Source organism: Dipteris shenzhenensis, chromosome 32 (genome assembly GCF_047967505.1).
Source record: "Dipteris shenzhenensis isolate YYH24624 ecotype China chromosome 32, Dip_SZ_1.0, whole genome shotgun sequence".
Classification (NCBI taxonomy): Eukaryota; Viridiplantae; Streptophyta; class Polypodiopsida; order Gleicheniales; family Dipteridaceae; genus Dipteris; species Dipteris shenzhenensis.
The window spans coordinates 42481877-42495040 of record NC_141627.1 but is presented as its reverse complement, the minus strand read 5'-3'; the positions used below and the strand labels follow the sequence as shown (position 1 = coordinate 42495040).

Sequence of the window (13164 nt, the reverse complement as noted above, 5' to 3'; positions counted from 1 at the left end):
ATAAGCTGCCACAAGAGCTGTGCCTTTCCTTACGGCCATCCCCGAACTTTGACCCTTGCTATATTTAAGTTTAAGGACTTTCCATATCTCCAGGGCTTATGGAAATGGCTCTCAAGTTCATTTTCTCATGCTCTGAAATTATTTTTCGCAACCTCTAGAAAGAGGCTTCACTTACAGCTGCACAGTGTGTGTCACCACAATGTATATATCCTAAGTCAAAGTACAGTTGACCATTTATTTGATCATAATTAAAGAGTTTTATATGTGTTAATTATGGTCAAAGAATTCTTTTAATGGTCAAAGGATTGACTACGGTCAAAGATTCTTGACTCTAGTCAAGTAAACCTAACTTCGGTCGGGGAGACTTGGTTTATTACCAAGAGGGTTAACTGCGGTTAACCAGAGAACCACAGAGCTGACTACGGTTAGAGAGTGTTGACTTCCGTCAACGAGACTTGGCATGCGCCAAGAGGGTTAACCACGGTTAACCAAGATGTGCCAACTTCGGTTGGAGAGTTGTGCCAACTTCGGTTGGAGAGACTTGGCTATAATTAAGGTGCCTCGACCCTTGGTCAAAGCTCCTTAATTATAATCAAGAGTGTTGACTCCGGTCAACCAGAGAATAAATATATATTTTTATATTTGTGCACATGTATTCAGTGGGGACGCTTACCGTGACTAGAATTAGTCCACAGTGTGTTATTTGCATGCAAAAGCGATAACAATTAATGGGTGCCATGGTGGTGCGCTTTAATTAATTGTTGCAGGTACTAGGAAGAGTTATTTTTCCTAAGCGCTACGGGAGCCTAACAAGCATCTAGGAGGCGGTTCGTGTGACCAAGTGCTTTGAAGACTCCAGAGTAACCCTTAGTGGCATGTAATAGGCATTAGTCTAGATTTTAGACAAGTGGCATGTTGCCAATTTGAAATGAGCTTGAAGCTCTTGTAATGAAGGATTCACGTTTTGGATTTTTGGGATGTATCAGACAGCTTTAAGCTGAACTCTTGTAACAGATTCTCTTCAAGAAATAAAATACCTTTGGGGGGGGTCCAGCCCGACATGTTGTCCTAGGCCGTAGCAGTGTGTAGAGAGAGAGAGAGCTTTACTGAGTATTTCTGAAGTAAATTCAGAGTGCGAGGATCTGTAGAGAGAGAACTAGTGAATTGCAGACTAGTGAATTGCATTGGTATCAGAGCACAGCTATATTGTCTTCTTAGACAGTGACGATCCAAGGAATTGATGCGTGATGATGAGGGCGCACGATATTTGAGCATGCGCAATAAGATTGGCGTATGGGAGGCTTCCTAGTTCGTTCTCCTTATGCTAGTCCTTGGGTGACGATCTAAAGTTTAAAGGTCATGACGGCCCAACAGAGTTTACTTCTACCCGGTACTATCTACTATGCACGGGGCCCTGCAACTAAATAGCAAAGGAAAGATTTCCGTCGAACGACGAAGGGGTATCAGGGTATAATATTTTCGTCGAACGACGAAGGGGTATCGGGGAGGTCACTACGCTGCACACAGAAGGCTCCAGCGAGGCGCAACGCGCGATGGTTTCTGAGGCGCGATGCACGACGTCGACTAGCCAAGTGAAGGTGTGAAACCTTAGGCTTACGTGGCAGCCGGGATGCTGAAAGATATCTGGGAATCTATGAGAAAGAGTTATTGGCTGTAATTCATGCCATCCATACATGGAAGCACTATCTTTTGGGTGCAGATTTTACTGTTAAAACAGATCACCAAAGTCTGAGATACTTTTTGACTCAGACCAAGCTTTCCGAGAAGCATATGAAATGGGCAAACATGCTGTCAATGTATCAATTTCAGATTGTCCATACCCCAGGAATTCGGAACAGAGTGGCAGATGCCTTGTCCCAAAGACCCCAGGTCAATAATGTGACTATTGCTTATCATCAGGACCTGGAAGGCATGAGGGAGCAATATGCTAGTGATGCAGATTTTGGTGAAATTTTATAGCAAATGCAAGAGGGGTAATCCACCGGTCACTATTCCCTGAAAGATGGGTATCTAATGAAAGATGATTGCCTATGCATCACCCAGGAGATGAGGAAAAAGATTTTGGAGGAATGCCATGCACCTCCCTATGCTGGACACAGAGGAATTACAGCAACAACTCTAGCACTAGAGAGGTATTTCTTTTGGCCAGGGATGCGGAAAGATATACATCAGTTTGTTACTGAATGCCTTACGTGTCAGATAGTGAAGTATGATAGACGGAAGGCATTTGGCCTACTTATGCCTCTTCCCGTGCCTCAGGCACCATGGGAAAGTATTACAATGGACTTTATTTTTGATTTGCCAAGATCAAAGTCAGGAAATGATGGGATTTGGACTATCATTGATAGATTCAGCAAGCAAGCTCATTTCATTCCGGTTCGCAAAACCATAAAGGCAGATCATATGGCTAAGCTTTTCATGGCACAGATCTTTAAGCATTATGGTATGCCTAAGGCCATTGTTAGTGATCGAGATCCCAGAATGACCAGTCTATTCTGGAGAGCTTTATTTGATAACATGGGGACGAATTTGAATTTTTCTTCTTCTTTCCATCCCCAGACAGATGGTCAAAGTGAAGTAGCAAATTCTATAGCATTAGATATGCTGAAATGCTACGTGGGTGACCAAGGTTCAAACTGGGAAAAGTACCTACCATTGATAGAGTTTGCTTACAATAATGCAGTACACAGCTCTACAGGGAAAGCCCCCTTTGAGGTCATTTATGGGAAGGTGATTTTGCCACCTATATTGAGGACCAAAGATGAAATATTTGCAGCTGATCAGTTTGTGAGAGACCTCCAGACAGCTTACAGCCAAGTCCGGACAGCAATCGAAAGGTCTCAAGAGAAACATAAAAGAGCTGCAGATAAGCATAGGAGACAGTTAGATCTCAAGGAAGGGGATTGGGTACTTTTGAAGTTTGAAAAAGCTAGGCTCCGCAAGTTTAAAGGCAAACAGAAAGTGTATGCAAAGTTATCTCCCAGATACTATGGCCCTTTCAGGGTTACAGAAAGAATAAATGAGGTTGCATACAGGTTAGCATTGCCAGAGCATTGGAGGATTCACAATGCATTCCATGTGAGTCTTCTAAAGAAATTCCAGGGGCCAGAGCCTACAGAAGCAGTATCAGAGGATCCACCAGAAGTGGATGAGCTGGAGGAGGTCCTTCAGCTAGATTGTGTACCATACTGTACACAAAGGCCCTCAGGGTAAGGAGTTTTACAGATATCTTGTAAAATTCAAGAACTATACGGCATTAGATGCCAAGTGGATGGACGAAGACATGTTATCCGATCATCCACAGCTTTTGGATGTTTACAAGGAAACTTTTCAGTTGAGCTCAACTGAATAGAAGCCGAGGGGATGTCACCACAATGTAAATATCCTAAGTCAAAGTACAGTTGACCATTTATTTGATCATAATTAAAGAGTTTTATATGTGTTAATTATGGTCAAAGAAGTCTTTTAATGGTCAAAGGATTGACTACGGTCAAAGATACTTGACTCTAGTCAAGTAAACCTGACTTCGGTCGGGGAGACTTGGTTTATTACCAAGAGGATTAACTGCGGTTAACCAGCGAACCATAGAGCTGACTATAGTCAGAGAGTGTTGACTTTTGTCAACGAGACTTGGCATGCGCCAAGAGAGTTAACCACGGTTAACCAAGATGTGCCAACTTCGGTTGGAGAGACTTGGCTATAATTAAGGCGCCTCGACCCTTGGTCAAAGCTCCTTAATTATAATCAAGAGTGTTGACTCCGGTCAACCAGAGAATAAATATATATTTTTATATTTGTGCACATGTATTCAGTGGGGACGCCCACCGTGACTAGAATTAGTCCACAGTGTGTTATTTGCATGCAAAAGCGATAACAATTAATGGGTGCCATGGTGGTGCGCTTTAATTAATTGTTGGAGGTACTAGGAAGAGTTATTTTTCCTAAGCGCTACGGGAGCCTAACAAGCATCTAGGAGGCGGTTCGTGTGACCAAGTGCTTTGAAGACTCCAGAGTGGCCCTTAGTGGCATGTAATAGGACTTAGTCTAGATTTTAGACAAGTGGCATGTTGCCAATTTGAAATGAGCTTGAAGCTCTTGTAATGAAGGATTCACGTTTTGGATTTTTGGGATGTATCAGACAGCTTTACGCTGAACTCTTGTAACAGATTCTCTTCAAGAAATAAAATACCTTCGGGGGGGTCCAGTCCGACATGTTGTCCTGGGCCCTAGCAGTGTGTAGAGAGAGAGAGAGAGCTTTACTGAGTATTTCTGCAGTAAATTCAGAGTGCGAGGATCTGTAGAGAGAGAACTAGTGAATTGCAGTGTGCCTCTCTGTTGCTTCCCAGATTGCATTAAGCTAGTAATAGAAGAACATGATTACTTTGTCTTGTGTTTCTTCTATACTGTGCCAGAGAGGTATAGTTCTAGACAAAAAGCTTATCATTGCTTGTTTGCTGGCAGCTGACGCTCTAATCTCAAGTGGGCTCGCAGATGTTGGTTACAAATATGTCAATATAGGTAATTATTTCCCATTGGTATTGGCTTCCATCTGTAATTATTATTGTTTAAACTGCAGATGAGAAGTCCTAATATGTATCTTATAACCATTTTTACAGATGATTGCTGGTCATCTCTACGGGACTCAAAGGTTTTCTCTTGGTACTTCTTGATAATTTTGTTTACCATGCTTTGCTTCTCAGGCATTATTTAATGTTACATGTTCCCTACATTTTTTCTTGAGGCTCAGTTTGCATGTATTATGATATGATGCATCATAATATTTTTAAAGAAACTGTTGACATGAAGATTCTCGATTCTCTTTTTCCCTCTTGAGTTTTATGCACCAGTCATATATATTGTGAATTTCGTAAGGATTTTCATTGCAACTGAGGCATGTGTCATTTATCCAATATGTTCTGCAGGGTGATCTTGTTCCAGATGTAACGAATTTTCCATCAGGAATACAGGCCCTCGCTGACTACGTTCACTCGAATGGATTGAAACTTGGCATTTACTCAGATGCAGGGTAAGCTGATCTCTGATTTAGTCATTTTCTGAAGTCTTGTGCGGCCAAATTATGTGTGGTTGCATGGCCAGTTTCTTAAGATTTTTATGTGTCTAGCTGTTTGGAATAATTTGTTAGACTGCTGTGTGCCGAATGCATGTTCTAAGCATTTGCCTCATATCAGGATTGTTTTCTTGATTTATTTATCACAGTGGTGATCATACAGGTGATTGTTGTCATGATTATCTTGTTGCACATTTTTGTCTCTTGAATACGTGCTTCACATGTTTATTGTATCTGATGTCATGTTTTCTTGTCAGAATTCTTACATGCGAAAGGCGACCTGGTTCTCTTTTCAATGAAATTACAGATGCTGCTACCTTTGCATCTTGGGTATTTTACTTCCTTTTCAAATGTACACTTGTTTTTTTGGGCCCTTGATAGAATTATTTGCAAAACCTTGTATAATTTAGATAATAAAATGCATCGTTTTTTGTCGGAAATGATTTCTTGTAGCTTTGTAAGGCAGTTTTGCGGTGTTGTGCTATGTGGGATTTGGCTATTTTTTGTAGGGCATTGATTATTTGAAGTATGACAATTGCTTCAACCTTGGAATTGCTCCCCAACTGAGGTAAATGTCGTGTAGCAGTTTCCTCTAATAACTTCTGAGAAAGTGACATGCTTTCAATAAATTTTGAGATCACAATTCTGACTTTACACATCAGGAAACGATGCCGATACTTGCAGGTATCCTCCCATGCGTGATGCTCTTAATATAACCGGGCAACCTATTTATTTCTCAATGTGTGAATGGTAAGCTGCGTTGGCTCCTCTGTCCAGTTATTAATTTTGTCTGAATTTGATACCTGAACTTGAATGTCACATCATGGAATAGTATCCTAATTTGGCTGCAGGGGTCAGGATAACCCAGCAGAATGGGGAGAGACTGTAGGAAATAGCTGGCGCACAACAGAGGATATCCAGGACAATTGGGAGAGGTAGTCGTACGTCTATATTGGACCGTATTGCTACCATTCTGCAAAATGATATGCATTTATCGTGTCTTCAATTTTGCAGTATGGTGATGATTGCTGACCAAAATGATCAGTGGGCAGCATTTGCTGGGCCTGGTGGATGGAACGGTTAGAATATCTTTTAAATTGATGAGTTTTACTTCAATTTGGTGTCTGCAAGTATTGAGAAGTGAAGTGTGGAATTATATACGATCATTTTGTGGATCATACATTGTCTATTTCCCTTCTTGCAGATCCTGATATGTTGGAAGTGGGCAATGGGGGTATGACTTTTCAGGAGTACCGGTCTCATTTCAGTATTTGGTGCCTTATGAAGGTCTGTTCATTTTGTCAATGCAAGGCATATCTAAACTTATCAAATAGTTATTCTAAGGTACAAGAAAATTTCAACAGATACTTAAAAGATCAAATCAGCACATAAGCAACATATCTTCAAATTTTGGTGGAAGTAAGGATTATACGGTATACGGTGCAGAATTATTTTTTACACCAAGTATTGTGTGCTTTTGAAAGATGGTGTCCTAATATTTTCTACACCGAGTAAAGCGTGCTTTTGAAAGATGGTGTCCTAATACGCAATCTATATTAAGCCACAGCCTCCCTGAGGTCAAAATGATAGAACTAAGAAGGTGTCTCATTTTGGAACTTAATTAATAAAAAAGATTATGCTCTCACAAGCTTCATAATAGCAGTGCAAGCAGGTTCCTTAATAGAAACTGAAGTCCTCTTGTATGGAGTACAATTGTGTTGCACTCATCATGCTAGATGAAAAGTTCTGGCTTTCGCTAGATTCTCCACAGGCAAAGGGGAAGTCAAATAAGTAAGGATTTGAAAGGAAGTTGTAGCATGTTGGTAGAAGGATAATCAAAGAGGCAACAGTTGCAAATTTTTTTTGTTTTTCTGTTGTTCTTTCTCAGGCTCCTCTTCTAATTGGATGTGATGTGAGGAATATGACAATGGAAACATATGAGATCCTTTCAAATACAGAAGTAATTGCTGTCAACCAAGGTTTGTTGCACAAATTCACATCCTATCCATGAAAAGATAACTTTTGGCGCCTCTATGAGGATGTTCACGTATGAAGATTTTTACCAAATGATATTGGAAATGCATTGCAGATTCCTTGGGAGTACAGGGATCAAAAGTCAGTAAACAAGGTTCTGATGAATGCTTTGAGGTAAAGTTCAATGACCTTGTTGCCAAAGCCGTTTTCTGGAACATGGTTTTGTACCTAACTATATCTGTCATTGCTTATGTAATTTTATCTAAACTGAGATACAAGGCTTATTGTAATGCTTTATGTCAACTGCTCCCATCTCCAATAAGTGTCTCCCACTTATGTGGTGCATCCTCTGAGTGTCTCACTCTCCCAAGCTCTACTTGGTCTATCCCTTACTCTGAGGGGGTCTGATCCAGCGTCAAGTAAGCCCACTTGTCTGTCCCAGGTACGTGCATTGAAGTCACCCACAAAAGATTGCTCTCAAGACAATTCGAGAACTTGTAGACTTGTCTGGTGACTGGTATCTGGACTGAGAATTAATCTCAGGCAGCCCTTTGTATTATTCAGGTGATGCAAAATGTCTGATACACGCTCGGTGAGGAGAGAAAGGTATGCGAAGAGAAGACTATTTGTGCAGAGGTCGAAGAGGTTGGCAGAATATGGAAGACAAGAAACTACCACCATGTCACTTGCAGAGTTTTCTACGAGTTTGCCATATTAATCGTGCTATGACAAAAGAACAATACGTGAACTATTTCCCATGTACACTCACCAAGATGGTCCACCATTGGTTTAACCATTTCCGAATTGGTTACTTCAAAGATTGGCAACAGTTGTCTGAGGCTTTTCTCAAAAGGTTCAGACAAGAAATTCATGAAGAAGAAGGCTTTGAAAGAAATGGGTTTTCGAGAAAAGTTGAGTCAAGAAGAGAAATGGTGCAACAAATTTTTCAGGAAGGGACATACACAAATATTATGGGACTTGTTCCAAATATGGACATGATGAGTCCAACTGTTGATATGTCAAGAAGAAGTCACCTAGGTTAATTAGGTGGAACTTGAATCAAAGACCAAGGAGGTATTACCACCAAAACCCAATTAGGGTAAAGGCAAGGGCAAGAATGGTAAGGACAAAAATCAAGGTCCTTCACAAATTTGATGTTATTTCTGTAATGGTAATCATACCAAGGCCGAGTGTCCACTTTAGCAAGAATATATGAAGTTATTTCAAAGCAACATGGAAAGACGAAAAGTAGACCTTGGATGTCAGGTCATACTTGCAAAAATCCCGAGTGCAGTGGATGCCAATGAAGTGTCTGGTCATAACCGGTAACCTAGGAGGATAGTACAACATCTTCTATAGGCGACCTAAATTAGAAATATTCTCATCTAATTTTCAGCTCAACAATGAAGAGAACGAAAAGAGTTGGCAAGAGGGGACAGCCTTGCTTGACCCCTATGTTGCTATTTATAATGACCCTTCCTCTCAAGCATGATTCATCTACTAATGGCTGTGCTAACTTGGCTGACACTCTCTCATATAGTATGTATGTATGTGGCCTCTTTGAGTTCTTGAGGGACTTGAAGCCTTTCTAGTCTCTTGCTAAGCTTTTTATGTGAAACTGTGTTGAAGGCTTTCTCGAAGTCTACACAGCAGCATTAGACAACCCCTTTCTTATCCTTGACAGAGAGAGAGAGAGAGAGAGAGAGAGAGAGAGAGAGAGAGAAATAAAATTTATTAGAAAGAAAGAAAGAAAGAAATTTTATTAGAGTCTTCGGAAGACCGATGGGTCTATGAGACTGAAAGAAAACCTGATACAAATCACAGTAAGGGTGGAGCTACTGAAACGAGCATCATCACCCGTGCTGAATCCTAAGTCTGATCATACATAATCAAATACATCTGGATGTAACAATGAAAAGAAAAGGACTGGAGCGGAGCGGAATCCTCCGTATGTCATGTCCCCCTGGCTGGTGCATAGCCGGTGATGGGACGCTGGTGCCCGTCAAGGGGTGCTGTGCGTCTCGGTCTCTTGGACGAGGCTCGACGCAAGACTAGAGCCACCGTGACTCCCGTGGGATGATGTATCCTGGGTCTAAACAATGACGGGAGGTCCCCCAGAGTGATTTGTGTGTCCCCTCGATGTCTCATGTGTCGTGCTGCAATCGTCGGGTCGGGGTCTCTGTCATGTCGGCCGCTAGAGACTGGACGATCAATGTCACTCGATGGGAAGAACTATGTGATCCTGCTCTGAGACGTGTCTGATGATGTGGCCAAGCCCCGTCGCCTGAGTAAGTACTCTCTATGTCGGACTCCCTCGTGAATGAAGGCCGCGAGGCATCTCTGATCTGGGTAGGCGCGCGAGGAATCTGGAAAGGAGGCTGGAGCCGTCTCTGAAGAGGCAGTGGTAGCGACCTTGGATCTCGTAGTACACTGGGCACCTGAAAATAAAATGCTCCTCCGACTCAACCTCTTGACAGTCGCACAATATGCATAAGCGATGCTCCCTAGGAATCCCCTCTGCTCTGTCGCTCTCTATGCGGAGGCGGTGTGATGATACCCGAAACTTTCCGATGGAGATCCGTAGTGAGTGAGGCATATGAAGCTCAGTGTACCCCGGTGGTGTGATGAATCCCTCCTCCGAAATGCGAAGACAGTAATCTCTGTAGAAACTTAGCTTCACTGGAAGCTCCCTCGGCTCCAACCAGGTCCTAAAGGTGTAGGTGTGTGTGTAGCTGCAAGAGATTCTCTCCAGTGACCTGGTTGGTATGTGGCCCAATTGGGATGATGGGTGGGAGTACCGGAGGGGCATCTAAACTATACTGAAAAGGAGGTATCCTATCGATGTGGAACCCTGGTCTCATCTGTGAGTCTGTGCATACTAGCATCGCTCGTCTCCCTCTGCTGCCAACCTCATGGAGGAATCGAGAGCCAACCATGGCAACCTCTGTCTCCCTAATGTGCAGTCCCCATATGATCTAACCCGGTGTAGACATGTGATGGTCTGAAAGGCTGCATCTAGCTTGAGTGGAGAAGCACCAAACTCGGCCTGAATGATGTGATGTGGTACAGACGGTTTCCCTCGGATCATCCGTGAGAGCATGAGGATTTGCAAGCGCTCCACCCGTGTCCACTCTATCTCTGACATGTCAGGCCCCCAACAAGGGCCGCCATACATACCGGCTGGTCGGACCAAGGAGTCCAAGAGAAGAGCCTTGGTCTGAGGGTCCTGGAAGTGGGAGTAAAAGCACTGTCTCTCTAGCCGAGCCAGTGAGGCGTATCCCCTGCTCAGTCTGGCTTGCATAGTTGGTCTCATCGTGAAGATCGGGCCGAAGAAGATGACCCCCAAGTAAGTGTATGAGGATACGATCTCAACTGGTGACCCACCCAAAGTAAAGTAAACTGCTTCCATTGCATGTTTGCTCAAGAGGTGTTAAAGATCATGACCTTGGTCTTGCCAAGGTTGACCTCCAAATCATGGGATAAACAAAAAGCCTGCAGTGCATCCAGGTGTTGCTGGAGCCCCTTGGGTGTGGACGACAAGAGTGCCGCGTCATCTGCATAAAGAAGAATCCTGATGATGATCCCGGCAAGTGAGCAACCGGTCCCTCCGAACGTCCCCATGAAAGTCTCAAGCTCATCGATGTAGAGGTCAAACAGGGTCGGTGATAAGGGACAACCCTGTTTGACCCCCATGGTACTCAGGATCTCATCTGTCCAACCTGCGCCTGTCTGAGACTCTCTCATACAGTGCCATGACTGCCCAGATGATCTCCTGATCAAATCCCAGTGTCTGCAGGCGTGTGATAAGACGAGCTGGAGGTACTATGTCAAAGGCTTTGCGGAAATCCACAAAGCAACATTATACCGTCTCCTTCCGTGATCTGGCCTCCTCAATGACACTCATGAGTGTGAGTATGTGATCCATAGTCCCATGGTCTCGCCTGAAACCGGCCTGACCCTCTGCTTTGAGCCCTCTCATCTATGCGAACAGGCTGACCGATGCATCCAATACAGTTGCATAGATCTTGGACATCACATGTCCAATCATGATAGTCCTGTAGCTACTCGGGTCCATGGGATCCCCTACCTTGTGGATGGGGGTGATGGTGTTGAGTGTCCAAGTGTGGGGGAAGCCAAGGCAAACAGCGTCATTGAATAGCTTTGCTAGGATTGGGGCTAACGTGTCGATCCCATATGCGATAAACTCAGTGCATAGCCCCTCGTGATCCTTAGCTCGGCCTGTGTGCAGTTTCAATGTCGTGTCCTTGACTCTCCCTCTGGTGAACAACGTGCAAGTGGTGGGACGAGGTGTGTGTATGAGGTCTGAAGTAGGCTGGTGTGGGACATCATATAGATGGTGTGCATACGTGTGTCAGACTCTCGTGTCGGTGAGGGGTGATGGGGACCTACGCTCAAGGAATCTCCTCCAAAAATCCTTAGAGTTGTTGCTGTACAAGATGTGCAGTAGCTCCTCCTCATTTTGACGAAGAAAAGCTTGCTTCTTCCGACGTACGAGACGTCGGTACTTGCGTACCGTGTCTGGTGTGTTCGGGAGGTGACATCTGGTTTCAAGTCGGAGCTGTCGTCGATAAGCCTTGCACTGTGCATCGTACCAATTGTTGCAGGGTACGGAACCAAGAGGTGGTGGTCTAGTGGACCGTGTGGTGTGGGGAAAGATTTGGAGGGCAGCCTCGTGGAATGTACAACTAATCAGGGCAGCACGGTCCTCTATGAGTGGTATGTGATCGATGTAGGTTAGGAGTTTGTTTAGGCGTCCAGAGTAGGCCGGTGAGAGGCTGTGATCAAAGTGTATGTCGTGGTAGGTGTCGTGCTTCCTATGAGGTGTATGTGGTGTGGCTAAGCGTGGAGTGGCGATAGTGAAGAATAGGTATGTGTGATCAGCTCCTACGGTGAAGTTGGTGATACATGAAGTGAAGGTAGGGGATCCCATGATGTAATCTACTACACTAGTGCCCCCCCCGTGTGGGAAGCAAGTCAAACCACCTGAGGAGGGCCATAGGTCGAGCCTGTTGTAGATGATGAGATCACGCATATTGCCCAAATCAAGCAGCGTGTGTCCATATGGTGTAACATGCCCATGTCTGTATGATGAGGTCCTGGTCATACCTGCTCCGTCTAGGTCCATGTCTGGCAGCATGATAGAGTCGTCTCAGAAGTCTAGGAGTGGTGCTTGTCGCGTACTCGTCCTGGCGTTGAAGTCCCCAACAAGGAGAACTTCCCCGCGGGTTGAAAGGTTTGGGATATCCTGATGTAAGGGTGCATATGGCGATGTCTCACCCTCTTCTCGTGCCACTCTGGTGAAGTGGGATGTGTCTAGCAAAAAGTAGCATATTGCTATGAAAAGGTCATGGGTGTCTGTCTGTCAGATCCGGATCCACATGAATCGGGAGTGTGTGTCCTTCCTCTCAATAGAGATGGCTCCAGCGAGGGAAGACATGTACAATACTGCGACCCCGCCTGATCCTCCGACTCCTTCTGTATCCCTCGTCTCATCCCTGAAGGCTGACTCCCATATGTAGCCACTGACTATCGATAGTGGACGCTCTGGGCTCTGGTGTGTCTCCGTGTAAAAGACTATGTCTTGTCCTGTATAATACTCCGAGAAGTTCCCTGGGTCTGACCATAAGGTACCATTATGGTGCAGTCTAGAGTCTCAGAAACTTGAGTCTCATAGGCCCCGTCCCCCTAGGGGGTACGGGTGGGAGCCCGACGGGTGCTGGTCAACAACCTACCATCTCGGACCACGGCCCCCATTTCCCCTCCTTGCGGGCAACATCCCGTTGCTGCAGAAGAACTCGTCGCTCCTCAATCTATAGTGGTGTCAAATCCTCGTCCATGGACAGGGTGGGATGCTCTCGTAGAGAGGCTCGGCGTCGGAGTGTCGCTAGTCGAGCATGTAAATCTCTGAAGCGAATGACTAGGGGCTGCTCTCGGTTGGGATCTCTCCCAACATGCCATGCTCCCTCTATGCGATGGTCGGGGACCCCCATGGTGGTGGTCACAAAGGTGATCGCCTCCTCCATGGGCGTCGTAGTGGTGCTGGTGCTGTCTCGAGTGATCCCTTGTATTCGGATGTTGAG

General features: G+C 44.6%; 1 protein-coding gene across 3 annotated transcripts in view; it reads left to right on the top strand.

The window, feature by feature from the left end:
• LOC147880784 (alpha-galactosidase 3-like) overlaps positions 1–13164 on the top strand; it is an 80166-nt gene that overhangs the window by 44793 nt on the left and 22209 nt on the right. For all 3 annotated transcript variants that reach the window (XM_087370528.1, XM_087370529.1, XM_087370530.1), the window contains 11 exons: positions 4483–4539; positions 4638–4669; positions 4944–5047; positions 5347–5419; positions 5599–5657; positions 5774–5839; positions 5941–6024; positions 6104–6168; positions 6294–6376; positions 6978–7068; positions 7179–7237. In XM_087370528.1, the coding sequence (XP_087226654.1) occupies positions 4483–4539; positions 4638–4669; positions 4944–5047; positions 5347–5419; positions 5599–5657; positions 5774–5839; positions 5941–6024; positions 6104–6168; positions 6294–6376; positions 6978–7068; positions 7179–7237 (773 nt within the window). The remainder of the gene's footprint in view (positions 1–4482; positions 4540–4637; positions 4670–4943; positions 5048–5346; positions 5420–5598; positions 5658–5773; positions 5840–5940; positions 6025–6103; positions 6169–6293; positions 6377–6977; positions 7069–7178; positions 7238–13164) is intronic.